We start from the raw sequence: 27,848 nt of genomic DNA on the forward strand, positions 1-27,848 counted from the left end.
GCACAACATCATAACCTGCAGTTAGTCTGTCTTAGTCTCATTCTCACATCACTATTCAGGATTAATATGGGTGTCAGGGGTTATGGGGAGAAGGCAGGAGAATGGGGTTGAGTAGGAAAGATAGATCAGCCATGATTAAATGGCAGAGTAGACTTGATGGGCTGAATGGCCCATAACATATGAACATACGAATCATCAAGTCAGGGCACTAAGATATACACAAAAAGCTGGAGTAACTCAGCGGGACAGGCAGCATCTTTGGAGAGAAGGAATGGGTGATGTTTCGAGTCGAGACCCTTCATCAGACATGAAACGTCGCCCATTCCTTCTCTACCGAGATGCTGCTGAGTTACTCCAGCTTTTGTTGTCTAACTTCATCCGCTAGCACAGGGAGTGTACCATCACCACATAGACTGCAGCGGTTCACAAATCAGGCCATGTATTACCCTCCAGAGGGCAATTAGGGCTGGACAATTAAGTGACAGTCTGCAAAAAAAAAAAGGGTGAAAATGATTATCTGATCCTGATAGAAGTCTCACAGCCAAAGTCATTAAATCAAAGCATTCTATTCTACTCCAGTGTTTAAGAAGGAACTGCAGATGCTGGAAAATCGAAGGTAGACAAAATTGCTGGAGAAACTCAACAGGTGCAAGCAGCATCTATGGAGCGAAGGAAATAGGCAACATTTTGGACCAAAACGTTGCCTATTTCTTTCACACCATAGATGCTGCTGCACCCGCTGAGTTTCTCCAGCATTTGTGTCTACCTACTCTACTCCAGCTTTCCTTTATTCCTCAAATATTTCAAAATTCTCTCCATCCCTCCCACAACCCAGTTCACTGACCGGACTGACTGTCCCGATTAAATTTTATATTTGTAGACTTCGTTATCACCTGCCCCGAGCTAGCAATGATCAATTCTACATTTTCCTTGAGCCTCATTCCCTTTGATGCCTCATTTTCACACCTTGCCCTTCCATTTCTGTGTCTCCCTCTCCATAACTCTGCCTGAAGAAGGGTCTTGACCCAAAATGTCACCCATTCCTATCCAGTGATGCTGCCTGTCCCGCTGAGTTACTCCAGCATTTAGTGTCCATCTTTGGTATAAGCCAGCATCTGCCGTTCCTTTCTACACATTGTAATCTTTTATTCAAGTCACTGCACTCATCATGTGGTGCAACTGATGATTCTAAAATCTGTCTTTACTTTGATTTGTACTCCCTGATATTTTACAATATTTGTATCAGATATTCTTACGCAGAGATAATATTTGATCTCCATCCAGATGAAAAAGCGATGAGTTTTATTTTGAAGTCTTGAAATAAATAATGAAATTTCTACAAGAAACAATAAGGCGATCATTTCGCCGAACACCTCCGCTTGGTCCGCAAGAACCTACCTGACCTCCCGGTGGCTCAGCACTTCAACTCCCCCTCCCATTCCCCATCCGACCTCTCTGTCCTGGGTCTCCTCCATGGCCAGAGTGAGCAACACCGGAAATTAGAGGAACAGCACGTCATATTCCGCTTGGGGAGTCTGCATCCTACGGACATGAACATTGAATTCTCCCAATTTTGTTAGCACTTGCTGTCTCCTCCCTTCCCTCAGCCCTGGGGCTCCTCCTCCCATCCCTCAGCCCTGGGGCTCCTCCTCCTCCTTTTTCCTTCCTTCTCCTTGCCACCCTCTATCAGTCTGAAGAAGGGTTTTGGCCCGAAACGTTGCCTATTTCCTTCGCTCCATAGATGCTGCTGCACCCACTGAGTTTCTCCAGCATTTTTGTGTACCTTCGATTTTCCAGCATCTGCAGTTCCTTCTTAAACACAAGAAATAATAACCTGCCTCTGGAGTAATGAGGATAGCAGTTTATGCTTCCAATCTAAATACATTATCATTTTAATTACGTATTTAAAATTATTCAATGGGGTCAAGGAAAGAGCGTTCACGTCGCGGCCCTGTTTCCACCACCACACACAAGAAGCGACAAGACAGACACCATTGTATGCAGATGCCGAGAAGTGTGTTCAGCTCTGGCTGAACCACTTCTAATCTTGTGTGCGCGCTCGATAAGAAGTAGTTATTCAATGATGGAGGAAATAATACACTTCACACAAGACAGCCAGATTTCAGCCCTGGCGATATTTTAATGGGAAATACTGAACTACAAGTCAAGTGTACAACTTCTGTATAGAAATCACACGTGGGTGGCTAAAGATCACAGCACAGAATACAAAAAGCAATATATATGCATTGTACAAGCTGGCTTAAAAGCCCTGCCTCTTATACTTTACAAAGTGAAAATAGAGAGGTTGCTGGGGCAAACTGTACAAATCAATCTCTGACATTGTCTGATCACAATGTTGTGGAGCACAGTGGCTATCTGAACAGTTGCAACAATCTCAATGGACAATTGGAGGTTTAAGACAACAGCCGGGTGAGTGGTTGGGCAGAAAATAGTTTTAGGATTTTTCTTTTCAGCTGCCGTTAGCCAAATCTTGCCTTGATTAGATTGGCTGTTCTAATACTTGCCAAACCACTACTCGGTTTGTCCTCGGGAAGCAAAAGCCACTGACCCACGTCAGTAGAGACGGGGGGGGGGGGGGGGGCAGAGAAAATAATTTACCTGATTTACAAAGAAATCTGTAAGATGGCAGAACTTCTCGAGTGGAGCGTTTTCACCCAATTACCAGTCTGCTGTTGTCAACAAAAAGATCATTCATTTCCAGGAGTAATTGGGGGAGAGAGAATAGTAACAAGTCCAAAATATGTTCGAATAGATGCGCATAGAGAAAAAAAAACAAGATGTGTGGCTGCTGACCAGACTCTTCAAAACGAAAACCTCAAAACTTAAAAAAAAAAATTTCCAACAAGTAAAAATAACCTTAAAAGCAGATGAAGGCAGAAGGGGCTAGGGGAGGAAAAGGGTATTATTAAATGTATAAAACTGATTTCCAGAGGCATCATAATTAACAGTCATGTGTTTCAGACATTAGAGCACTTTCAATATACGACAGACATCAGTGAATGTTCTAGCCAACAAAATTTAAGGCTCGTAGAAAGTCTTTCAAAATTCAGCTAAGCTTTTTTTGTGTGTGACATGTTTTAAAAAAAAACACCTGATGTGTTTCACTGTCTTCTAATGGTACCAAGTGTGTTGGTAAGAGGCTTTGAATGCTATAGTCAAAATGCTTCAACAAAGAAATGTTCAAAATTAAATGCCCAAACCTTGAAAAATCTCTTTTTCCCTGTAACTTGTAAAAAAAAGAAAAAGCAGCATGAAAAGTTAAGGACTGTGTCAATCGCAACTGATTTAGTAACCGCTGATGGATGTCTGGAAATAGAATTGGATGCTGCAGTGTGAAGGGATTGTGACTGGTCAGTTGACATATTAGTCCGTCAGTCAACCACTTGCTCATTAATGTCTTGTAATACCTGAAGCTACAATTCCACAGGGTCGAATACTGTATAAAACTGGAACCAGCAGTCTATCAGACTTCCAAAAGGAAGCAAATTGTGTTTGGAAGACTAAGGCAGGTTTTTTTTTTTTTAAAAAAAGGTCTTAGGTAAGTTACCCTCAGAGACCCAGAGTTCAATGTTTCCATAAAGAAAGAAAAGGTGATCGGACAGTTTAAATAACGTCTGCCGTGAAGTTTGGTCCAGTTGTTATAGACGAGCAAACTTGAATTAAAACTTAAAACAAAAAGGCCAAAATACACTATGTAATGGCATGCTGCACATGGACACTTAATGATGCAAGTGTTCTGTACATAAAGAAATATCTTTTCACTAACAGAAATTCACATGTAAAGAAAGCTACAATTACTCTGAAATCCCTTTGGTAAAAACTTTAATAATGGTGCCTCATTTTTCCATATCAACTAACTCCAAGCCACCTCATACTATGATACACAATAAGCTAGTAAGTGATGCTAGCACATTGATGCAGATTGTTTCTCCTTTAAAAAAAAAAAAAAGTCTGTTGACAATATGTACAGAGTATTTACAAAAAGATAGCAGTGTTTAATTTTGTTGTTGTTGTTGTAGGAGCTGGTGAATGGCATTGGACGAGATGCCAGACGCGGGCGGCGGGCACACTGAACGACAGGAGGACCTGGTGTGTGGGTAGGTCATGGCCCCTTGAACAATGCACTGTATTTCACCCTGTACTTGTTGATTTTCATGAAGTGCAGCGTTTCCTTTTCGCAGGTGGTCGTGCAGGGCACCATGCCCTCCAACCCCTCGCCCATTAGCCACTTGCTGGACTCGGCGGCCATCTCGCGGGTCACGTGCTCTTTGCTCCATTTGTCCACCCAGGCCTGGAACCGCTGATGTAGCCCCGTGCTGACCCGCTCGTGGGACTACGTTTCAAAGAGAGAAGAAAAACACGGCGTCAATGGACTTGACTTTAGAGAAACACGCCCTTCCACCCACCGAGTCCGCGCTGACCAGCGATCCCTGTATACTAGCACTATCCTACACATATCCAGGGGTCCAAATGACAATTAAATTGACTCTGACTCTGACTAGGGACAGATTACAATTTACAGAAGTCAGTTAACCGCACAAACCTGTACATCTTTGGAGTGTGGGAGGAAACCAGAGAAAACCCACGTAATCACGAGAACGTACTAACTCCGTACAGACTGCGCCCGTAGCCGGGATCGAATCAGAGTCTCTGGCGCGGTAAGGCACCAACTCTTCCACTATGTCGCCCCAGTATCCATGAAACTTATAGAATCAGTTTCATGAGACAAGCCAGTTAACACAACCAAGGTAAGATTTTCAATGTGCAAGACAAAATGCACTTGGCTCTGGGTGATGGTTGGGGTGAACAAGCAGTCAATAAATATTTTCAGCCTATCGTTTCCCATTAGTTTTGTGTCTTTTTTGAAGTTCCTGGGGTGGTGGGTTCATTGGATGAGGAGAGGTTAAACTGGCTATACTCACTCTCTATCTCTCTCGAGTTACAAGATACAAGATACAAGATACATTTAATTGTCATTTAGACCCCTTGAGGTCCAAACGAAATGCCGTTTCTGCAGCCATACATTACAAACACATAGACCCAAGACACAACATAATTTACATAAACATCCATCACATCGCTGTGATGGAAGGCCAAATAAACTTCTCTCCAATGCACTCTCCCCCCCCCCATGTCAGAGTCAAAGTCAAAGCCCCCGGCTGGCGATGGCGATTGTCCCGCGGCCATTAAAGCCACGCCGGGTGGTGCGAGGTCGCACACCGGGTCTTGGTGTTAGAGCCCCCGGCGTGCGCTCGCAGTCCCGCGGCCATTCCAAGCCGCGCGGGGCAGTGATGTAGGCCCCGTTCTAGGAGCTCTTCAACCCCGCAACTCGGGCGGGGGAAGTCGCCGTTGCGAGAGCCCTGAAAAGCGGTCTCCCTCCAGGGACCCGCGGGCTCCCGGTGCCGCCGTCCACAGACCTGCCGTTGGAGCCTCCGACTCTCTGGTCGGGCCGCAGCAGCAGCAGCAGCAGCGCTCCTCCACTGCTCCACCCGCTCCGGACTCGGCCAGCCCCGCGACGGTGAGTCGTAGCACCAGAGTCCCCGGTCTCTTCCTGTTGGAGGCCGCTCCTCGTTGCGGCCCCAACGACAACGGAAACCCAACGAGAAAAGGTCGGGTCTCCCGTGCAGGGAGAGATTTAAAAAAGTTTCCCCCCCCCCCCCCCCCCCCCCACACACACACACCCCAACAAAAAATAACAAAAACTACATAAAAACACAGACAGAAAATAATAAAACGCGGACAGACTGCAGAGGCCACTGCTGACCAGAGTCGCGCCGCCCACCGGAGTTTATCTGAATGCTAAATAATATAACTAAACCAGACAATATTGGTATGGATCATGCCAGGATAAACACTGGATTGATGATTTCCCTGGCTGTCATGTCCAAAACTACGGTCACATGCTCAAAATAAAGGTTTGGACACGAGGAGAGGGATAAGAAGAAATCTCTTTGATAGAAGACGCTCCGTTTCTGAGTACATTCTAGATTTACGTTTAGGTTTATTATTGTCACATGTACCGAGGTACAATGAAAGATCAAATAAACCATAGATAACCACAATAAAATCAAACTCAAGTATAATAGATAGAGCAAAGGGGAGGATACAGAGTGTAGAATATAGTGTTCAGCATTGTAGCGCAAGAGTACCAGGTCCAATGTCCTCAATGGGGTGGAGGTGAATCGGACAATATCCTAGCTTAGATAACAGAGATAACAGAGGGGAAGAAGCTGTTCCTGGTGGTGCGCATTCTCAAGCATTTGTACCTTCTGTCAGTCAGGAGCAAGGAGGAGGAGGAAATGATCAGGGTAAGACAAGAGAGAATTTGTTAAGATTTTTAGATATTAAGGAAAACAAGGAACTGCGGGAAAATGGTGCTGAGGTCATAGATCAGACATCATTTTATTGAACACTGGAGCAGGTATAAGGGAATCTTACTAACATACCCAATAGAAGGCAGAAACATTCAAGCATCATCTAAGGGGGTGGAGCATAATATTTTATAGCTAAAATGTCATCAACCTGAAACTCTAGACCTGCAATTCCCCTCCCAATATCCGTTGCTTTTAGATGTCTGGTTCCCATTATCCACAGTGCAGCGGGCGACACAGCCTTACAGCACCAGACCCGGGTTCAATCCTGTCTGCAGGAAGTTTGTACGTTCTCAATGTAACCACGTGGGTTTTCCCTGGGTGCTCTGGTTTCCTCCCACACTCCAAAGACGTACAGGTTTGTAGGTTAATTGGCTTAGGTAAAGATTGTACATTGTCCCTAGTGTGTGGGATAGCGCTAGTACTGGTTGATGCGGACACGATGGGCTGAAAGGCCTGTTTTTGTGCTGTATCTCTCAACTAAACTGAACACATCATCTTGTTTAAGAAGGAACTACAGATGCTGGAAAATCGAAGGTAGACAAAAATGCTGGAGAAACTCAGCAGGTGAGGCAGCATCTATGGAGCGAAGAAACTAGGCAACGTTTTGGGTCGAAACAGTCTGAAGAAGGGTTTTGACCCGAAACTTTGCCTATTTCCTTCGCTCCATAGATGCTGCCTAACCTGCCACATTTTTGTCTCCCTAAACACATCATCCTGCTTTTTGTATCCTCAAAGGATGCAATCCCACGGAGACTGTAACGAGTGCACTGACCTGCCGAGCCCTAAGCAGTGCAGTCCTCCTGTACATGTAGTCTTCTGATTTGAAGACATACACCATCTTGTACGAGTTGAGTTTAAAATTGCACTGTGCTTTATCATAATTTTCCGCATTCTCCATAGATTTCTTATTGCTGCATTCCTTCCCTTCTTTTTCTTGTTGCTCCCGACCCCGTTGGCACTTGCGAATTCGGCGTAGATTCCTGTTAAAAGCATAATTGTACAGATGAGTGCAATTAAACATAAGAGTAGTGTGGGGGGAAATCCATAGGAAATATACTACAGCTGCCAGGCACAAACTTGCTCTTTCTTATTACATCTTCCTCTTAATAATCCCTTAATTCCATTCAACTAAACAACTAGTTATTGTAAGATTAGTAATGTCACCACTTGGAGGGGAGATGATATGTTTACAGTGTTCTACATATCAAGTACAGAACTGAGATATTGAAGAAAAGCTAATCATGTAATTAGTGTGAGCTAGTTGCAGGAGGAGGTAGTTGAGGCAGGGACAATTGCAACGTTTAAGAAGCAATTAGACAGGTACGTGGACAGGAAAGGTTTAGACGAATATGGGTCAAATACAGGCAAGTGGCGCTAGTGTAGATGGGACATATTGGTCAGTGTGGGCAAGTTGGGCTGAAGGCCTGTTTCCACGCTGTATGACTCTATGACTAGACGTAGATACTTGCAGCATGGAAACAGCACCTTGACCGAAATACCATCAGCCATTCATTTTACATTAATCCCATCTTATTTTCTGCAGAATTTCATTAATTCTCCCCAAACTCCACCATTCACCTTCACAATGAGGTGAACCAACTATCAAACCACTCCCCCACCTGTATCCACCTATCACTCACCAGGCTTTGTCCTGCCCCATCTCTCCTCCAGCTTTCTTCCCCACCCCCACCACAATCAGTCCGAGGAAGGATCCCAACTCAAAACATCACCTCTCTGGATTCTCCACAAATGCTGCCCGAGTCGCTGAGTTACTCCAACAATTTTGTCCTTTTTATTGTCAACCAAATCTGCAGTTCCTTGTGCAGGAAGGAGCGGCAGATGCTGGTTATATGCTGATGTTAGGTAAAAAGTACTGGCGTAACTCAGCGGGTCAGGCAGCATCTCTGGAGAAAAGGCTTTTCGAGTTGGGACCTTATTTCTTGCAATTTTCAGCGGCCAATTAACCTACCAACTCGCCATCTTAGGGATGTGTGAACGAAACTGGAAAACCCGGGAGAAATCCACACAGTCAAAGGGAGAATGTACAAACTTCACACAGGCAATACCAAAGTTCAGGAGTGAACCTTTGCTCTGGTGCCATAAGGCAGCAGGTCTACCAGCTGTATGTACCACAGTGATAGTAATACCACTCTCAGAAAGAGTAAGCCTAAGCCATAGTAGGTGGAGTTTCAGCCATATGTATCCAGGCCAGTTTCCTAGTGATCACTAATCAACCCGAAGTAATCGCTACAGTGGATAAAGAGCTGTGTGCAATTTTGTGCAAAAACAACTGGACAAAATCTCCAAAATAATGTTGCTAAAAGGGCCTGTCCCACATGCAAATTTTCTCGGCGACTTGCCAGCACCCATCATAGTCGCAGCAGGTTGCCGAAAATTTTCAACATGTTGAAAATCCAGCGGCCACCAGAAAAAGGTACGACTTTGGGCGACTATTCACAACCAAACAGGCGTCACCCCAGCGACATGTCGCCGAAAAAAAATTGCTTAAGTGGGACAGGCCCTTAAGTCCTTTATAATGGTGTACTGTTTACCATTAAGAATGATTTGCATTTGTATGGTGCTTGCCACAACTTCAGGTCATTCCATTTTATAGCCAGAAGCTCATTTGAATTTAGTCACTGATGTAATGCAGGACTCAATTTACACATAGCAAAATGACGGCTGCGGAGGCCAAGTCAATGGATATTTTAACGGAGATTGACAATACGGGTGGAGGGGATACGGGGAGAAGGCAGGAGAATGGGATTGAGAGGGAAAGATCGATCAGCCATGATTGAATGGCGGAGTAGACTTGATGGGACGAATGGACTAAATCTGCTCCTACAACTTATGAAACTTCCACAACACCAAAATGATAATTACTTGACTACTTGATTTTGGTTGTGTTAGGACTTGTTATGTTAGGACTTCATCTAGGAAGTCATCAGAGGAGCCTTACCTTGGCAGGAACACAGGTTTCTGTGCTAGATGTTCCCGTAGTTCAGGAGAGGTAGAATCTGAATTCATATAACGATCCATAAAGTCTGACCAGCGCTGTAAACAGATAAGTGTTATTCAAAAATCATCAGCCAAAACAGGTGGATATATTGCTCGTAAAATGTTTTCTACTTTAGTTGAACTTTAACTTCCACATATACTTGTAAATTCCTTCCAATGGGCACGGGGAAGGTTGCTGTACCTTCATGTAAAATGTCACCATGTGATGATTTTGCCCACCTCTGCTGACTCACCTGGAGTCAGAGGCACAACAGTGAGAGACTTTTTGTTTAAATATTAATTTTGTTTAATTATGTTAAAAGAGGTTTGCCGTTATATCGCCCCATTCATGATCTCCAAATGCCCCAAAATATTTTACTGCCAGTACTTGCGAAATGTAATGTAATAATAATGGTGTCGCAGTGGTAGAGTTGCTGCCTCACAGCGCCAGGGACCCGGGTTCGATCCTGACCACGGGTGCCGTCTGTACAGAGTTAGTACGTTCTCCCCATGACCGTGTGGGTTTTCTCCAAGATAATAGACAATAGGTGCAGGAATAGGCCATTTGGCCCTTCGAGCCAAATTTGGCCATTCAATGTGATCATGGCTGATCATCCCCAATCTGTACCCCGTTCCTGCCTACGGGAGATCTTCGGTTTCCTCCCACACTCCAAAGACATACAGGTTTGTAGGTTAATTGGCCTCAGTAAAATTGTAAATTGTGTGTAGGATAGTGTTAATATGCGGAGATTGCTGGTCGACATTGCCTTGGTGGGTCGACGTGCCTGTTTCCACACTGTATCTCTAAACTAAGGCAATATACACACAGCGTGGTCCAACAAACAGCAGTGTGAAAGTAACCAGTAGCTTTGTTTTAAAACCATGCTGGTTGGGGGATACATTTTGGTCAGAACATGGGCGACATCTCCCCAGTCTTCTTCGAAATGATGCTGGAGATTCTTTACATCGACCTTAGAGGGTAAATGGGGTCTCAGATCGGTGATTCATCCAAAAGATGACACCACCAATACCTGACACCCGCAATATGACACGCTTAAATCAGGGTGTATCTTAAATTTAATATATCCAAGCTTCATCAAAATATGAAAACAAAGATAATAACAACAAAATCTGATTCACGAATGCAAGAGGAAGCTGTACAGCCCAACCAGTTATGTTGAATCATAATCTCCAAATGGGTATAATCTTTAATCCCAATAAAATAAGAATGATTTGGTTAACATATGATGAGTGCTTAACCGCACTGGGCCTGTAATTGCTGCAGTTTAGAAGGGGAACTCATTGAAACTTACTGAAGAGTGAAAGGCCTAGATAGAGTGAATGTGGAGAGGATGTTTCCACTAGTGGGAGACTCTAGGACCCAGAAGCCATGGACTCCGAATAAAAGGACGTTCCTTTAGAAAGGAGATAAGGAGGAATTTCTTTAGCTAGATGGTAGTGAACCTGTGGAATTCATTGCCACGGCTGCGGAGGCCAAATCAATGGATATTTATATGGTGGAGCTTGACAGATTCTTGATTAGTACGGGTGTCAGGAGTTATAGGGAGAAGGCAGGAGAATATGGTTGAGAAGAAAAGATAGTTCGGCCATGATTGAATGTAGACTTGATGGGCCGAATGGCCTAATTCTGCACCTATAACTTATAGACATGAAAACAGTGAATTTGACAGAACTTCAGTCAATGGAAGAATATTTAGGCAGTAGCTGATTCATACTAAGAGGCTGATCTTGGCTCTAATTAGAGAAACATGTTATCTGTTTTTTCCCCCAACCACATCAAAGACATGCAAGTTGTCTCCAGTCTCCATGGGCTCAGGACTATATTGCCAAAGGAGCATTTAGGCATTGCACTCCTACATCTCTGCCAAAAGTCAGTGTATACAGCTGTGAGGAGTTGGGAGGCATCCAGACTCATTTCTGAATGATAGTAACATCATACAAAACACTCAACACACAAGGATTTGAAAAATCAAGGTCTAATTAGCCTTTCGTAAAGGAAACTTCAAGGAGCAGCTGAACACATCAACCCAAACAAGGCTAGAATGGAAGGAGCTCAGCCTCATACACAACCTCTTCTTCTACCAGGATTGGATGCCATAAATGGTAACTGGCACAGTACTTTAAAACAGAAGCTGTGAGTTCAGATTAAACAAAATGAAAATATATCTGCTATTTACAGCCCAGTATTAATTTCTGCATTATAAAATGTGCCTTGGATTCTGATACCCGACTCAGCCGGGCTTATGTGCAATTGATGACCCAGAAACCTGGAAATGGCTCTTAAGGAAAGGAAAGAGGAGGTAGTTGAGGCCGGGACTATCCCAACATTTAAGAAACAGTTACATGGATAGGGACAGGTTTGGAGGAATATGGACCAAATGCGGGTAGGTGGGACTGGTGTAGCTGGGACATGTTGGCCAGTGTGGGCAAGTTGGGCTCGTTTCCACACTGTACAACTCCATGAGTAGCAATCCTAAACATCGGCATCAATGGGATTCTATGAGCTACCAGTATGATAATTGCTAACCTCTTCAACCTGTGGCTTCACAGCCCAAAGTATTCCTCACCTCGGTTTGTCATCAAGCTAGAAGATCAACCTTGAATCAATAAGGAGAGTGTAAAGACCATGCCAGGAACAGCACATATTGGAAAGAGATGCTGAGTGAAGTTTCCACATGTGAACTAAAGAGGAACGCTGAAGCCACTGGCAGTGCCGCAGTGCCCGACAAGTAACGCCGCAAAATAAAGTATCACAATCTCATCGCTTGTTAATCAGCAACAAGAGATCATGAACATGAAGTCCAAAGAAGGGCTCCAACCCAAAACGTCATCTATTCCTTCTCTCCAGAGATGCTGCCTGACCCGCTGAGTTACTCCAGCATTTTGTGTCTATCTTTGGTATAAAGCAGCATCTGCAGTTCCATCCTACACTCTATAAACAGCCCTTCCTCAAACACTAGTGGGGAAACAGGCCCTTCGACTCACCGTGTCTGAGCAGACCAATGATCACCCCATACATTTGTTCTATCCGATGCACAAGGGGCAATTTAACTATGAACCTGCACATCTTTGGGGTGTGGGAGGAAACTGGAACACCTGGAGAAAACCCACGTGGTCACAGGGAGAACGTAGAAATTCTGTACAGACAGCACCTGCGGTCAGGATCAAACCCTGGTCTCAGGCGCAGTGAGGCAGCAACTCTACCGCTGCGCCACCCTCTATTGTTGGTACATATGACAATTATGCACCCTTGTCCAATTTAATCTAAACGTCAACGTGTTGCGCTTACCTCTGCTTCCACGGGACCATCTGAGTTTTCCTCTTCAGTGTCCAGCAGGTCTATAGTCAATGTAACTTGTTCTCGGCTGTGTATGAATGTAAGCTGGGAGCAAAGGATGGGAACATTATAGAGTTGGATGGCTTTAAGTATACATAATTCCTGCCTACTTATATAAGTATAATATATTTACGACTAATATATTTGATCTGACAACACATCCAGCAAATGTCTCTTTTTCAACAAAATAATAAAACCTTTAATAGCGTACAAATTCCCACCTCCCTTGTCCCATCCATAAACAAACGTGAATTGGATACTTTCCCCTCTACGTCCTCATCAAAAGTATTAAAAATAAAACTGGAAAGTTAATACATTTTGGCTCAAAGATAGACACAAAAAGCTGGAGTAACTCAGCAGGTCAAACAGCATCTCTGGAGAAAAGGAATAGGTGATGTCTCGACTCGAAACGTCACTTATCCCTCAACTTGAAGAAGGATCTCGACCCGAAACATAACCTGTTCCTTTTCTCCCGAGAGACTGTCTGACCCCACTGAGTTACTCCAGCTTTTTGTGTCTATCTTCGGTTTAAACCAACATCTACAGTTCCTTCTTATACATTTTGGCTCAATCCTTAGAGCAGAAATAAATGGACTGCACAGAACAGAATTAAGGAAGAGGGGAGTTTCCCAAATTGCTGATCATAAATCCATTCAGGTGTCACTTTCTTCATTCCCTGCCACAACTTCCGAGAGGTAATTTAGAAAGAGCTGGGTAGCATTTAAATGAGGGAGGAATATTTGAACACACTTACCTTGAAGCAGTTCTCATCTGACATGAGCTGTTCAGACTTGCGCTGGTAGTTGCTTTCAATAGCAGCTCGGGAGGACGTGGTGACCAAGGGGCCTCCGGTGGCACAGTTTCCACTCTCTGTTAGATAGAGATCGGTCACCTGTATACAGATTTCATCGCTCACAATATGCTGCAGCTGAAAAGAGCAAATCACAAAAAGGTGAGAATAGGTTTCAAATATGTTTTTAGATTTCAAAATCACATTAGAAATTGAAGGGCAGGATAAGCAACCATGGCCTGTGCCACAATATGATCTGGAGAAGGAACCGGAAAAGAAGCGGAAACAAAACCTGGTGAACACATGACAGACAATACCTCGTGGTTGAGAAAGATCTTTCCTAATGTTTAAGAAGGAACTGCAGATGCTGGAAAATCGAAGGTAGACAAAAATGCTGGAGAAACTCAGCGAGTGAGGCAGTATCTATGGAACGAAGGAATAGGTGATGTTTCGGGTCGAGACCCTTCTTCAGACTGATGTGGGGGTGGGAGGGAAGAAGAAAGGAAGAGGCGGAGAGACAGTGGGCTGTGGGAGAGCTGGGAAGGGGAGGGGAAGGAGGGAGAAAGCAAGGACTACCTGAAATTGGAGGTCAATGTTCATACCGCTGGGGTGTAAACTACCCAAGTGAAATATGAGGTGCTGCTCCTCCAATTTGCAGTGGGACTCACTCTGGCAATGGAGGAGGCCCAGAACAGAAAGGTTGGATTCGGAATGGGAGGGGGAGTTGAAGTTGTGAGCCACCGGGAGATCAGGTTGGTTAATGCGAACTGTGCAGAGGTGTTGGGCGAAGCCTGTGCCTGGTCTCACCGATGTGGAGCAGTTGACACCTAGAGCAGCGGATGCAATAGATGAGGTTGGAGGAGGTGCAGGTGAATCTCTGCCTCACCTGGAAAGACTGATTGGGTCCTAGGATGGAGTTGAGGGGGGAGGTAAAGCGACAAGTAGTGCAGTGGTGGGACAATTGTGGAAGTTAGGCTCCTCGCCCTATTCCTCCAATTTCCTTCACACACACGCACCATCCCTGCCCCTCACAATTTACATTTTGCATTTCTACCCGACCAGCTCGGTTGAGTTATGGTGCCCCAATGGTCGTGCTTCACCAGATTACTTTGTATCCAAAATGTTGCTTCATACAACAGCTGCTGACTTTCCAATGCAGTCCCCAATAATGAGCAGAGAGGGAAATATCCACTCAGATAACATTCAGACCAAGGCTTCGGCCGGTGACAGCTTACCTGCCTGACTATACTCTGGATGAGTTTGTCCATTGTAAAGGCGATGAAAGCATGAATGGTAAACATTTCCCGAAGGGTGTCCTCATACTGGGAGGAATCCATGTTGCCATCTAGAAGGTTCCGCACCATATCAAGGAAAGCTGGGTAATAGTCTTCCACATCAATATCCACTGAAATTAGACAAGAGAAAGCAGGTTTCAGCATCGTACCTTGGAGTCGGGCAAAGTAGATCCTATCAAACTATTACATAACAGATCTCAGGCATTGACCTGCAGAAACGACACAAAGATTTGACTGGGGTCTGACACTCCCAGGCACAACTGAGGGAACGCTGATTTCAAATGAGATCTTCAACTCCCAGTTGTTCTTTTAACTGACGTATATAAAATGCCACGGCTAGGTTTTGGAGATCGCAGGAGAGTTATCCCCAATGTTCAGGTCAATATACATCCCTTAATCAATGTCGCCCTTAAAGATAATTTAAACACATGGAACAGTAGAAGCTAGTTTGCAAAAAAACTCATAAATTCCTCAGTAACTCAGCAGGTCAGGCAGCATTTTGTTTTGGAGGACATGCAAAGGTGAGGAGGTTTCAGATCGGGAAAATTTAACAGATAATATAACTGGTCATTATCGTGTTGCTGACATTTGAAGTGTGTAAATTGGCTGCCAATTATTTCCAACTTTGCTTCAAAAATATCTTTAATGGATGTGAAGTAATTTAGGACGGACAACATTGGTGAGTGACTGCATTGAGTTTTCTAAACATAGCAGTCACATGTAATTCACTGGCACATGTCATTCTCAGCCCTTCACTTCTGCCTCAAACTCTTATAAACATCGGTCTGTACACCAGAAACACAATGTGTCTCGCACACCTCTTCCCTGCCACAAGTAACAAGGTTTATTCCCAGGATGGCGGGACTGTCATTTGTTGAGAGAATGGAGCAGCTGGGCTTGTACGCTCTGGAGTTTAGAAGGATGAGAGGGTATCTCATTGAAACATATAAGATTGTTAAGGGCTTGGACACACTAGAGGCAAAAAACATGTTTCCGATGTTCAGAACCAGGGGCCACAGTTTAAGAATAAGGAGTAAGCCATTTAGAACGGAGACAAGGAAACACTTTTTCTCACAGAGAGTTGTGAGTGTGGAATTCTCTGCCTCAGAGGGCGGTGGAAGCAGGTTCTCTGGATGCTTTCAAGAGAGAGCTAGATAGGGCTCTTAAAAATAGCGGAGTCAGGGGATATGGGGAGAAGGCAGGAATGGGTTACTGATTGGGGATGATCAGCCATGATCACATTGAATGGCGGTGTTGGTGCTGGCTAGAAGGGACTACTCCTGCACCTATTGTCTATTGTCTAAAATTACATACATGATACTTCACAAAGTTTACGGGGATAAGGCAGGAGAATGGGGTTAAGAGGGAAAAATATTTATATAATAATATATACAATTATATATATAAATTATTATATATTTATAAAATATTGTATAAAAATATTTCAGCCATGATCGAATGGTGGCCCAGATCCAATGGGCTGAATGGATTAATTAAACCCCTATGTCTTGTGGTCTGTGGTTTTATGATTGGAATGTAGATTGAAAGGGTGGATGGACACAGATAATTTAATTTGTTATTTTAAGTTAGTTCAGTTATTATCTCAAATAGAATAGGATACTTACTTAAAGAAAGTTAAATATCGGAGAGCCAGGAATATTCCGCTGCATTTAATTTAATGTGTAAGTTACAGCTGAATGAATGAATAAACAGCAATGTGAAGATCGGCCAGTCTACAAGTACTGTATATTGTTACGCTCATTGAAAGAGGAATTTGAACAGAATAAAAGTAAGAACTCACTATTCCCACTGAAGTAGTGGCATATGATTATTACATCAATGTGAATTAACAGAACAAGTACACATTGAATAATTTTAAAGTCTTATTTGACAAATGCCACTTTTTACAATGTAATATTCAGTACTACTACAGCAGAGGGCAGAATAACTACAATGAAACTAAGCTTATGTGCTCACATCGTGCAGCAGTGGGCTTGAATCCAATAACTTTCTGACTCAGGAGTGAAAACACGACCATATTTGGCACCAGTAGGTTTCACCCACAGGCCAGAGTCTCGAGTAACTTTTACAAACTGCTACAGACGCACGACAGAATACTGTTGGGCTGCATTGCAGCTTGGTTTGGGAAGAGCTCTGCCCAAGACTGCAAGAAATCGTAGAGAGTTGTAGATGTAGCCCAGTCCATCAGAGAGATCTAACCTCCATCTCCATTGACTCCATCTACACTTCATGCTGCTTCGGAAAAGCAGCTAACATAAACAAAGACTTGTCTCACCCTGGTCATTCCTTCTTCTCCCTGCTCCGGTACGGCAGAAGGTACAGAAGCCTGAAAGTGTGCAGGAACAGCTTCTTCCCCTCTGTTCCAGACTCTGGAGCAGTTTCTTCCCGTGTTATCAGGCTTCTGAACGGTCTTTCCATAAGCTAGAGTACTGTCAATTCACCTCTACCCCATTGAGGACGTTGGACTTCATCTCTGGAACTGATGTGCTGCAATGCTGTAAACTATATTCAGCACTTCCCTTTTGTTCTACCTAGTGTATTTGAGTTTGACTTGTTTGTATTTATGTATGGTCTGATCTGTTTGGATAGCATGCAAAACAAAGCTTTTCACTGTACTTCAGTACACGTGACAATGATAAACCTGAACCTAAACAATCTGTTCCCAATGCAAAAAACAAACTGCTGAAGGATATTCAATGGATCGGCCAACATCCATGGAAGGAAACGGACAGACAATGTTTCAGGTGGGGACCGTCCTTCATTTCATTCCACAGATGCTGCCTGACCCACTGACTTCCTCCAGCAGTGAGTTTTTTGCTCAGGATTCCAGCACCAGCAGCCAAATGTGTCTCCAATTTGTTTCCAATGTTCATCGGATATTAACTGGCTGTTAACATTTTAGTGGTGATTTTACAAGTATCATGTGAAGTGACACCACATAGTAAAATAAATAAAAGAACATGCAAAAGAAAAGATTCAACTAATAAATCAGTCTGAAGAAGTATCTTGTTATCCATCCCCCCACCCCCCCCCCCCCCCCCCCCCCCCCAGACAGATGCTGCCTGACCCACTGAGTTACTCCAACACTTTGTGCTTTATTCAAGATTCCAGCATCTGCAATTCCTTGTATCTCCAAACTAATTGCAGTTTAGAACTTATTTTATTTAAGCAGTGCGTCACTGTCGGGTAAAATATGTGTAATGGAAGATGCTGCGGTTTTAAATATGTTCAATGGTGTTTAAAGCATTCAAGCATGGCGATACATACTCAGTGCCACACACATCAAGTGCATTAATTTCATAATGCTTTCCTGACAATGTGCAATATCTACTACTTGTTCCTATCTGGCATAAATGTGCTTCTTAAGTCTCACTGGAAACAGTTGAGCAGATGCTTCATCAGACAAGGTTGGATGTGAATCAATAAACAGTTTTCTTTCACCACAAGGTAAACATAGAGAATCAATTGTGATGACACTCAAGTCAGTGCAATCAATGCAGCTTAACTATGCAACAATGCATTCATAAATAAATCATCCCGACCTACAACCATAGGTCAACGTATTTAACACAAGCAGCCTTTTGTTATTTCCAATTACTATTCACGAAGAAAAGCACTGAACATTGATGCCTGCTCTCCGTGCTTGACTCCAGAAAACAAAAATAGCATTTGGACGTTACTTGTAAAATGGTCAGTTTGTGCAGGTATAGTGAATGAGGAACTGTAACTTCATTCTGGATAAACAGACGATGATCCTGCCTAGCCTGGCCAATCTTGACCTTGCTATCATGTCTGGGGACAGAACTGAAAAATATTAAAATTTAGTTTAATTTATAGTTTGGCGATGCAGCGCGGAAACCGGCCCTTCGCCCGACCGAGTCCGCACTGACCTGCGATCCAGGCACATTAACACTATCCTACTTATACTAGGGACAATTTTAAATTCATACCAAGCCAATTAACCTACAAATCTGTACGTCTTTGGAATGTGGGAGGAAACCGAAGATCTCGGAGAAAACCCATGCGGTCACGGGGAGAATGTACAAACTCCATTCAGTAGTCCGGATCAAACCCGGGTCTCTGGCGCAGTAAGGCAGCAACTCTACCGCTACATCACTGTAACTTATGTTCCTTAACATTTCCAGGAAACAAGAAACAGGCACAATGAAGGCAAACGTTTGTGGATCACACATCACAATTCCAGCTCCAACTTATCAAATACCACCTGTGTGGTATATAAAATGTTACACTGAAATACAAAACGGTGTTCTGAGCCTTCTAACCGGTTAAAAACAGGAGGTTGGCCTCATCAATTTCACATCTAGATATGCGAATGCCTGACTGACGAGGCATTCCAGAGAGTTAGCAGCATCCTTTGACCCTGCTCTTCAACCTCCCATTTGGCCCTTCATAGTTCTTGTCCGCCATTACGGCCCCTCTCAGCATTGTCCACCCAATTCCTGCTGCTTTTTCAGACATTAGAATTTAGAGATACAGTGCAGAAAACAGGCCCTTCAGCCCATCAGGTCTGTGCCGACCAGCGATCACCCCGTACACTAGCACTATCCTACACTCTAGGGACAAGTTACAAAAGTCAGTTAACCTGTACGTCTTTGGGATGTGTGAGGAAACCTGAGATTCTGAGATTTCACAGGGAAAACATGCAAACTCTGTACAGACAGCACGTGTAGTCAGGATCGAACCCGGGTTTCTGGCGCTGAGAGGCAGCAATTCTACTGCTGCGGCACTGTACTGCTGTTCTTGGCACAGACTTTTGTCGGTTTTGTCCACAGCTCAAGCACTATAATTTGAAGCCTAGCCTGTAACTCTGTTGCGATAGGAAAATAAATAAACGGCAGGCAGCATTTTCCAAAAAGGAAGGCCCACTGAGATCCCCATGTATATATTCACTCCTACACAAAAATGCTGGAGAAACTCAGCGGGTACAGCAGCATCTATGGAGCGAAGAAAATAGGCAACGTTTCGGCCTCAAACGTTGCCTATTTCCTTTGCTCCATAGATGCTGCTGCACCCGCTGAGTTTCTCCAGCATTTTTGTGTACCTTTGATTTTCCAGCACCTGCAGTTCCTTCTTAAACTCTTATATACTCACTCGGTTCCTTTAGTCGAAGCTGAATAGCAGGACTGTCATTTTTGTCTCGTTTTCCTGTCAGCATTTCCTGTTCCCTTTCTCTGCATTCCTCCTCAATCTGCTTCTCCGCTTGATTGTAAATCTTCAGGAGTCGCGAGCAAAGGATCTGGTGCAGCCGGATGAAGATGTACCAGTTGTTGTTCACAAAGAATAGGTTGTACACATCGTCCATGCCCCGCAGTTTTTGTGCTCCCGTGTTGCTGAACATAAGTTTTGGCTTGGGTGGGCTACTGCCGATGCCATTGTGCTTTTTAGTTGCCCCCGTGCTCTCGTCCATGTCCATTTCTTCATCCTCATCGTCTTCTTTCTCATCCTCTACATCTGACAGCTCACCTCGCTGAGCGAACAAAAGGTCTGGGATGAAATGATAAATTATTTGTTTGATTTTGTACTTATCTTCCTTCTGTATCCCAGCTTGCCGCTTGACGTGATGGATAATGAGGGAGGCTGCATCCTCCATGATCTGCTTGTCCTCATAAACAAAGGTTAAGTGAGAGCCAGATGGCACATGTGCGTGATCTTCTGATGCCTGTTCTTGCCGCTAAACATGCACAAATAAAAAAAAGAAACAACATCAGGCATAAGTTTGTAAAAGAACAGCAAAAACCTTCAACAACTGCATTAACAACACCAGATACATTTAAGATTCAAGAGAGTTTATTGTCATGTGCCCCTGATAGGACAATGAAATTCTTGCTTTGCTTCAGCACAACAGAACATAGTAGGCATGAGTACAGAACAGATCAGTGTGTCCATATACCATTATATAAATATATACACACATGAATAAATAAACTGATAAAGTGCAAATAACAGATAATGGGCTATTAATGTTCAGAGTTTTGTCCGAGCCAAGTTTAATAGCCTGATGGCTGTGGGGAAGTAGCTATTCCTGAACCTGGTCGTTGCAGTCTTCAGGCATCACACAGTCTTCAATCATCACACAATAGCGATAGATAACATGGTGGTCCAGAAGACCAGATACATTTACAATCATACAATGGGAGATACAGGCTTTCAGCCCACCATGTCCATGCTGGCTATCAAATACACATCTGTACTAATCCTAATTTTCCATCACTCAGCAGGTGGCCTTCATTGTTATGAGGGTCGAAGTGCACACCTGAGAATATATGCGTCTTCCACCAACTCAAGCAGTGTGCTCCAGATTTCAAACACTCTTTATGTGAGAAAAAAAAAACTTCCTAAAGTCCCCTCTAAATCTTCTACTTTCCTTAACTATGCAGGAAGGAACTGCAGATGTGGGTTTATACCGAAGATAGGCACAAAACGCTGGACTTAAACCTGGGCACTCTGGTTATAGACTTCCCTCCTTTCTACCGCATCTATGCTTCTCATCATTTTGTACATCTTAGTTAGTTCTCCCCTCAACCTTCTCCTCCCAGAGGAATAAAACTCGGCCAAATCAATCTCTCTTCAAAGCTGAAACGCTCCAGCCCTGGAATAACTCAGTGAGTCCTCTCTTCAATTTCCCTTGTACAATCACACTGTTTAGTTTAGTTTATTGTCACGTGTACCAACAGACAGTGAAAAGCTTCTGTTGCGTGTTAACCAGTCAGTGGAAGGACAATACAGGATTTTTATCGAGCCATCCACAGTGTAGATACAGGATAACAGGAATAATGTTCAGTCCCAAAGTCTATCACCTCATATTTTTCAAGATTAAATGCCATCTACTGTATTTCATAAGGATGTTGCCAGGACTAGGGTCTGAGCTATAGGGAGAAGTTGAGTTGGCTGGGACTCTATTTCTTGGAGCGCAGGAGGATGAGGGGTGATCTGATAGAGGTGTATAAAATCATGAGAGGAATAGTCGGGTAGATGCACAGAGTCTCTTGCCCAGAGGAGGTGAATTGAGGACCAGAGGACATAGGTTCAAGATGAAGGGGAAAAGATTTAACAGGAATCTGATGGATAACCTTTTCACACAAAGGGTGGTGGGTGTATGGAACAGAGGAGGCAGTTGAGGCTTGGACTATCCCAATGTTTAAGAAACAGTTACATGGATAGGTCAGGTTTGGAGGGATATGGACCAAACGCGGGCAGGTGGGACTGGTATAGCTGGGACATGTTGGCCTGTGTGGGCAAATTGGGAAGAAGGGCCTCTTTGCATGCTGTATCGTATGGAACGAGGTAGATGAGGTAGGAACTATCACAACGTTCAATAAACATTTAGAGAGGTGCCTGGATAGGATAGGTTTTGTGGGATATGGGCCAAACCCAGGCAGGTGGGACAAGTGTAGATGGGATATGTTGGTCAGTGTGGGCAAGTTGGGCCACAGGGCTTGTTTCCACACTGTACAACGATATGACTCTATGACGAGCAAGAATTTCATTGTCCTATCTGGGACACATGACAATAAACTCTCTTGACTTGACACTATTGTTTCGACCCTGTACAACTATATGACTCTATGACTCTATACCTCATCATATATGCTCTCAATCTCATTGAGCAAACTTTTGGAGCGCAGAATTTTGGTGTCGTTCTGTTTGAAGTTGATTCCCTGATGATCCAGGGACTTCAAGTAGTACTTCTCATTCTGCTCCCTCCAGATCTTATTGAAACCTCTTTGTGCTTCCCGCCATTCTTCCTCCTTCGCTTTTAACCTGCAGAGGGGAGACAAGAACAAAAAAACATCTAACACAAAAATTCCAAAGATTCCGAGTTACAACTTACAAGCAGTTTGAAATAAACGGAAGGCAGAAACAAACTTTAAAAAGACATAAAGGGGGAAAATTGGGCATTGCTGGATCTACAAATCGAATCTTCAGAAAGCAGATTCCCATGAAATACTGCCCACAGAGGGACAGAAGCCTGATACCAGGTCACAGGACACCCTGTTGTAATCACACTCCTTTAGGGATGCAGCAGTATGTTTAGGGATATAGACCATTCCTGAACAGAAGGTAATGGCATAAAACAGGCATCAACAGGTTGTACATATCGTCCAAACGCAGTTAGACTATTTGTTGTCAGAACAATAATTTTTTGGCTTGGATGGGATACTTAGTTCTGTCCATGAAATTTATCAATTACATAATTGTCCTATCATCTTTCTCACCTCTCCAGAAAATCATTTTAAAAGGACAATTTTTGATAAATTATTTAAATTTTGGGAAGTTTGACTAATTCGTGTATCCCATCATCTTCCGCCATTACAATGCGATAAGAGGGAGGCGTGAATCAGAGATGATCTATTGTCATTTTACATCACAAATAGGTAATAAGTGAGAAAAAATCAAATTGCGTGATACTTCTCCAATTCTAAAAGTTCACAACTAAGGCAAACTAATAAATTGTAAAAGAACAGCAAATAAAACCGAATAAAAATATACTGCATTTAAAAAATAGAAATAAACATAATTACAAATAACATATTATAAAGTTAATAATAAATATTACTATATATATATATCAATTAGAGGAAAATAGTTTTTTCCGAGCTCTTAATACAATAAATAAATAGGCTGGAATATAAAAAATATATCCTGAAATTGGTAATTAAGTAATTTCCCTCCTTACAATCACCATCATAGCTATATAATTTATAATACGGTGGTCCATTTTTTATAAAATAATCAAAATTAAAATCATTACAATAATTAAAATTTTTTTAATAGTTAATTGCAATATAATAATTATATTGTCCATTATATGACATGAATTAAACATCTGCATTAATATAATAATTTCCCATCACTCAGTGGCATTAATTGTTATATGAGGTCGAAGTAAAAAATTATATCATAATATGAAATTAATTCCAGTTCATTTAAAAAATATTACACATTTACAGTTATTAAATTATAATTTTTAAAACATATTATAAAAAAACAAAATTATTCTAAAGTCCCTCTAAATCTTCTACTTTTATTTTATTGTCACGTCATAACAACATATTAAAGGATTCTGCAGATTTCAAGGACAATGAAAGGTAAACAGTATAGGCTATAATTATTAATCTATGCTTCCTTGGATTGTACATCTCAGGAGATCTTAGGGATAAGCTGAAACACTCCAGTTGGTAAATAAATAGAGTGTATTTCTCGTTTTTTTCCCTTGTATAAATATTGAGGACCAGGTTTAGGTTAATGTTTTAAAATCTAAGGACAATCCATACATATGTTCCGAGTTAAATTATTAATTATAGATACTTTAATAGACATAATATAATATAAGTTAATATAATTTTATCACCCCAGAGATGTTATCAAGAATAAATTAATACCATCTATAAAATTTATTTAATAATGTTGGCCATAATATAAATTTCAGATGACATATTTAAATTATATCTAGAATTTATTATAATTAAAGACACTTTTAGGCAGGTAATGGATAATTTATAGGTTTGGAGGGATTAAAATATAATTTAAAACGCTCATTTTTATTTAATAATAATATAATATTCGCTCACCACGTTAAATTGGAGAAAATTCTGGGACATTATATTAAAGAAGTGATTTATAAATGGAAATATTTATTCTTACAAAAATATTAATTGGGAAGCCATAATTATTTTCACATGTATAATTTTATGGGTGTATAATACTAATCAAACTATATAAGACTAAGTCAATAAACTTAAGTTAAGTATGGATCAGGTTTGAGGAATATAGGGGCCAAACGCGGGCAGGTGGGACTGTATATGGGAATGTTTATAATAAATTAAATAAATAAATTGGGACGAGGGGCCTCTTATAAAATAAGTAATAGAAATTTGGTAAAGATGAGGTTCCAAATTCTAATACAACGTTCAATTTAACAATAGAGAGGTTGGATAGGATAGGTTTTGTGGGCATATGGGCCAAACCCCAGCAGTTACTTTAGACAATACAACGATATGACTCTATGACGATAAAGATTGACAAGCAAGAATTCATTGTCCAATCTGGGACACATGACAATAAACTCTCTTGACTTGACACTATTGTTTCGACCCTTAAAGCTATGACTCTATACCTCATCATATATGCTCTCAATCTCATTGAGCAAACTTTTGGAGCGCAGAATTTTGGTGTCGTTCTGTTTGAAGTTGATTCCCTGATGATCCAGGGACTTCAAGTAGTACTTCTCATTCTGCTCCCTCCAGATCTTATTGAAACCTCTTTGTGCTTCCCGCCATTCTTCCTCCTTTGCTTTTAACCTGCAGAGGGGAGACAAGAACAAAAAAACATCTAACATAAAAATTCCAAAGATTCCGAGTTACAACTTACAAGCAGTTTGAAATAAACGGAAGGTAGAACAAACTTTAAAAAGACATAAAGGGGGGAAAAATTGGGCATTGCTGGATCTACAAATCGAATCTTCAGAAAGCAGATTCCCATGAAACACTGCCCACAGAGGGACAGAGGGCCTGATACCACGTCACACCGCTTGTAACACCCGGTTTCCACAGATGCAGCAGTATTCGACTAGGGATATAGATCAAAGAAATACACTGAGTTAAAGTGGCCATATTTAAGATTGTTCCAACGGTTAAAGTTCATTCATGGCGAGGTTCATCTTCAAAAATATAGATTGATCCTTCCAAACTTCCATCCCAATCCTCTCCTGAAGATTATAGGGCAAGGTTTCAAAATCCAGTACCTCACTTGAGTGATTTTGGTGTGAAAATCTGGATAAAGTCTGGATGAGAGAGGTGACAACATGGACGCTTCCCCTCAGAGAGGAACTTAGAGAGGAACTACAAGACATAATTTCAAAATATGGGGTCACTTATTTAAGAGAGGATGAGAAATTTAGGACAAGAGGAGGAATTTTGTAGGAAGGAACTGCAGACACAAAATGCTGGTGTAACTCAGTGGGACAGGCAGCATCTCTGGATAAAAGGAATGGGTGACATTTCAGGTCGAGACTTGTGAAGAAGGGTCTTGACCTGAAACATCACCCATTCCTTCTTTCCACCATTCCCGAGTTACTCCAGCATTTTATCTATCTTTGGTGTAAAAAAAAAAAACAGATGTCAGAGGTTATGGGGAGAAGGCAGGGGAATGGGGTTGAGAGGGAGAGATAGATCAGCCATGATTGAATGGCAGAGTAGACTTGATGGGCCGGTGGGCTAATTCTGCTCCTATCGCATGATATTACTCCAGCATTTTGTGTCTATAAGAGGAGGAATTTTCTTCCCTTAGAGGGTCATTGGTAAACTGAAGATCAGACAGTAAAGTGGAGCCGATGGGATTAACAATGATTGTACAGAATAACTGAACTGCCACTCCAGCAGTTGCATGGCCTACACTTGGTCACATTTCTGAAGCTCATGAAGGAAAATGACATAATCACAGATATAGGTTCCACTTGTTCAGCTTCTCTGGAATGGTCATATTTAGCACATTTAGCCATACTTAGATAATAATAACAAAATCAGAATAAAGCTACCTTTTCAGTACAATAGGGACAGCTACACCAGGGTTCTTTTTCAGGCCATCAAGAATGTCTGCAGCCTTGTCTGCGTATATCCTCTGAATAGCCTTCCGGTGAATCACTTCTGAGGTTCCTCCAAGGGTGTTATCCAAACGGAATTTAGCTTGGTCATCCGCTGACATCCGTGACAGCTTCTTCAGAACAGTCTCCAGGACACGGATTGTTGCTAGGTTTGTTTCCAAGATGACATCGAGCTGTGAAAAAAAAACCCCGACGTAAGTAACTTGTTCTTTTTTGTAGGACAGAAGTTTTTAAGTTTTTCCATTTACTAAAGTTTTATGTCAGAGAAGGTAAGACATTCTAAAGTACAAAGTCAGGTATCGAGCTCTCAACATTCACATTTCAGGGGGGACTGGCACTGTATGAATAACAACCCCCAAAACATTAACTGTTGAAGGAATACTTAGTCAATGTCTGTAGGACTTTTCTGAGAAAAAACCCAAATAAATTCCCGAATGCTGTGCCCGGGAGGGGGAGTTGAAGTGCTGAGCCACAGGGAGATCAGGTTGGTTAATGCGGATCGAGCGGAGGCGATCGGCGAAACGATCGCCAAGCCTACGCTTGGTTTCTGCCTTAAAAATATCTACTGACTTGGCCTCCACAGCCTTCTATGTCAAAGAATTCCACTGATTCACCACCCTCTGACTAAAGACATTTCTCCTCACCTCCTTCCTAAAAGAGCGTCCTTTAATTCTGAGGCTATGACCTCTAGCATGAGACTCTCTCATCCTCTCCACATCTACTCTATCCAGGCCTTTCACTTTCTGTATGTTTCAATGAGGTGACAATTGTGGGCTACTACACAACTGGAGCCTTTTACATGCAGCGCAATGATCACGCCTTATCTGCAACACAACCCAATTTCCCAGCATGAGCTTCATATCCGTTTCCTATAGAAATGTAACCATTGTAGTTGGCGTATCTGTAGCATTTTGGGGAGAAAGAGCTCAGCTTTCCAGTGTGGGAAAAATGCTTCCTCACTTTGTTCTTAAATTGCCCAGCTCTGATACCAGGACTGTTATCTCCTACCGTGTCGTTCTAATACCTTTAATGCTTAATTGTATCACACCGTAATCTACCAAATTCAATGCCTGGATTAATGCCAACTGTTATAAATTCAAGCTACAGATGGTGGCTAGAACTCAGGCAAAAACACTTGTGGAGATACAATTCATTCATGAATATGTAAAGAGGAACTAAAGGCTCAACGTATAGATGTTACTGGTAGCAGCAATAGATTAATCAACCATTGGCAAATAGAGTACATACAACCTATCAGAGGTCTTTAATGCAACAAAGGTTGGTTGTGAGCTGTGATGTAAGCCAGCCTCCTATTCTAATGACGGGAGAAAGTGTATTTTTTGCCTGTTGCAGCAGGGATTTTGTCTTT

At 42.4% G+C, this 27,848-nt stretch overlaps 1 protein-coding gene across 1 annotated transcript in view; it reads right to left on the reverse strand.

The window, feature by feature from the left end:
- Positions 1-2,116: 2,116 nt before the first annotated feature.
- Positions 2,117-27,848, reverse strand: part of sin3aa (SIN3 transcription regulator family member Aa) — a 74,910-nt gene continuing 49,178 nt past the window's right edge. Inside the window, exons 13-21 of the mRNA XM_055662649.1 lie at positions 26,414-26,652; positions 24,995-25,178; positions 19,969-20,548; positions 14,776-14,945; positions 13,505-13,678; positions 12,703-12,795; positions 9,355-9,449; positions 7,168-7,375; positions 2,117-4,354 (exon numbers count right to left, since the gene is read on the reverse strand). Coding sequence (XP_055518624.1) covers positions 4,124-4,354; positions 7,168-7,375; positions 9,355-9,449; positions 12,703-12,795; positions 13,505-13,678; positions 14,776-14,945; positions 19,969-20,548; positions 24,995-25,178; positions 26,414-26,652 — 1,974 coding nt within the window. The 3' untranslated portion in view covers positions 2,117-4,123. The remainder of the gene's footprint in view (positions 4,355-7,167; positions 7,376-9,354; positions 9,450-12,702; positions 12,796-13,504; positions 13,679-14,775; positions 14,946-19,968; positions 20,549-24,994; positions 25,179-26,413; positions 26,653-27,848) is intronic.

This window comes from Leucoraja erinacea, chromosome 36 (genome assembly GCF_028641065.1).
Source record: "Leucoraja erinacea ecotype New England chromosome 36, Leri_hhj_1, whole genome shotgun sequence".
Classification (NCBI taxonomy): Eukaryota; Metazoa; Chordata; class Chondrichthyes; order Rajiformes; family Rajidae; genus Leucoraja; species Leucoraja erinaceus.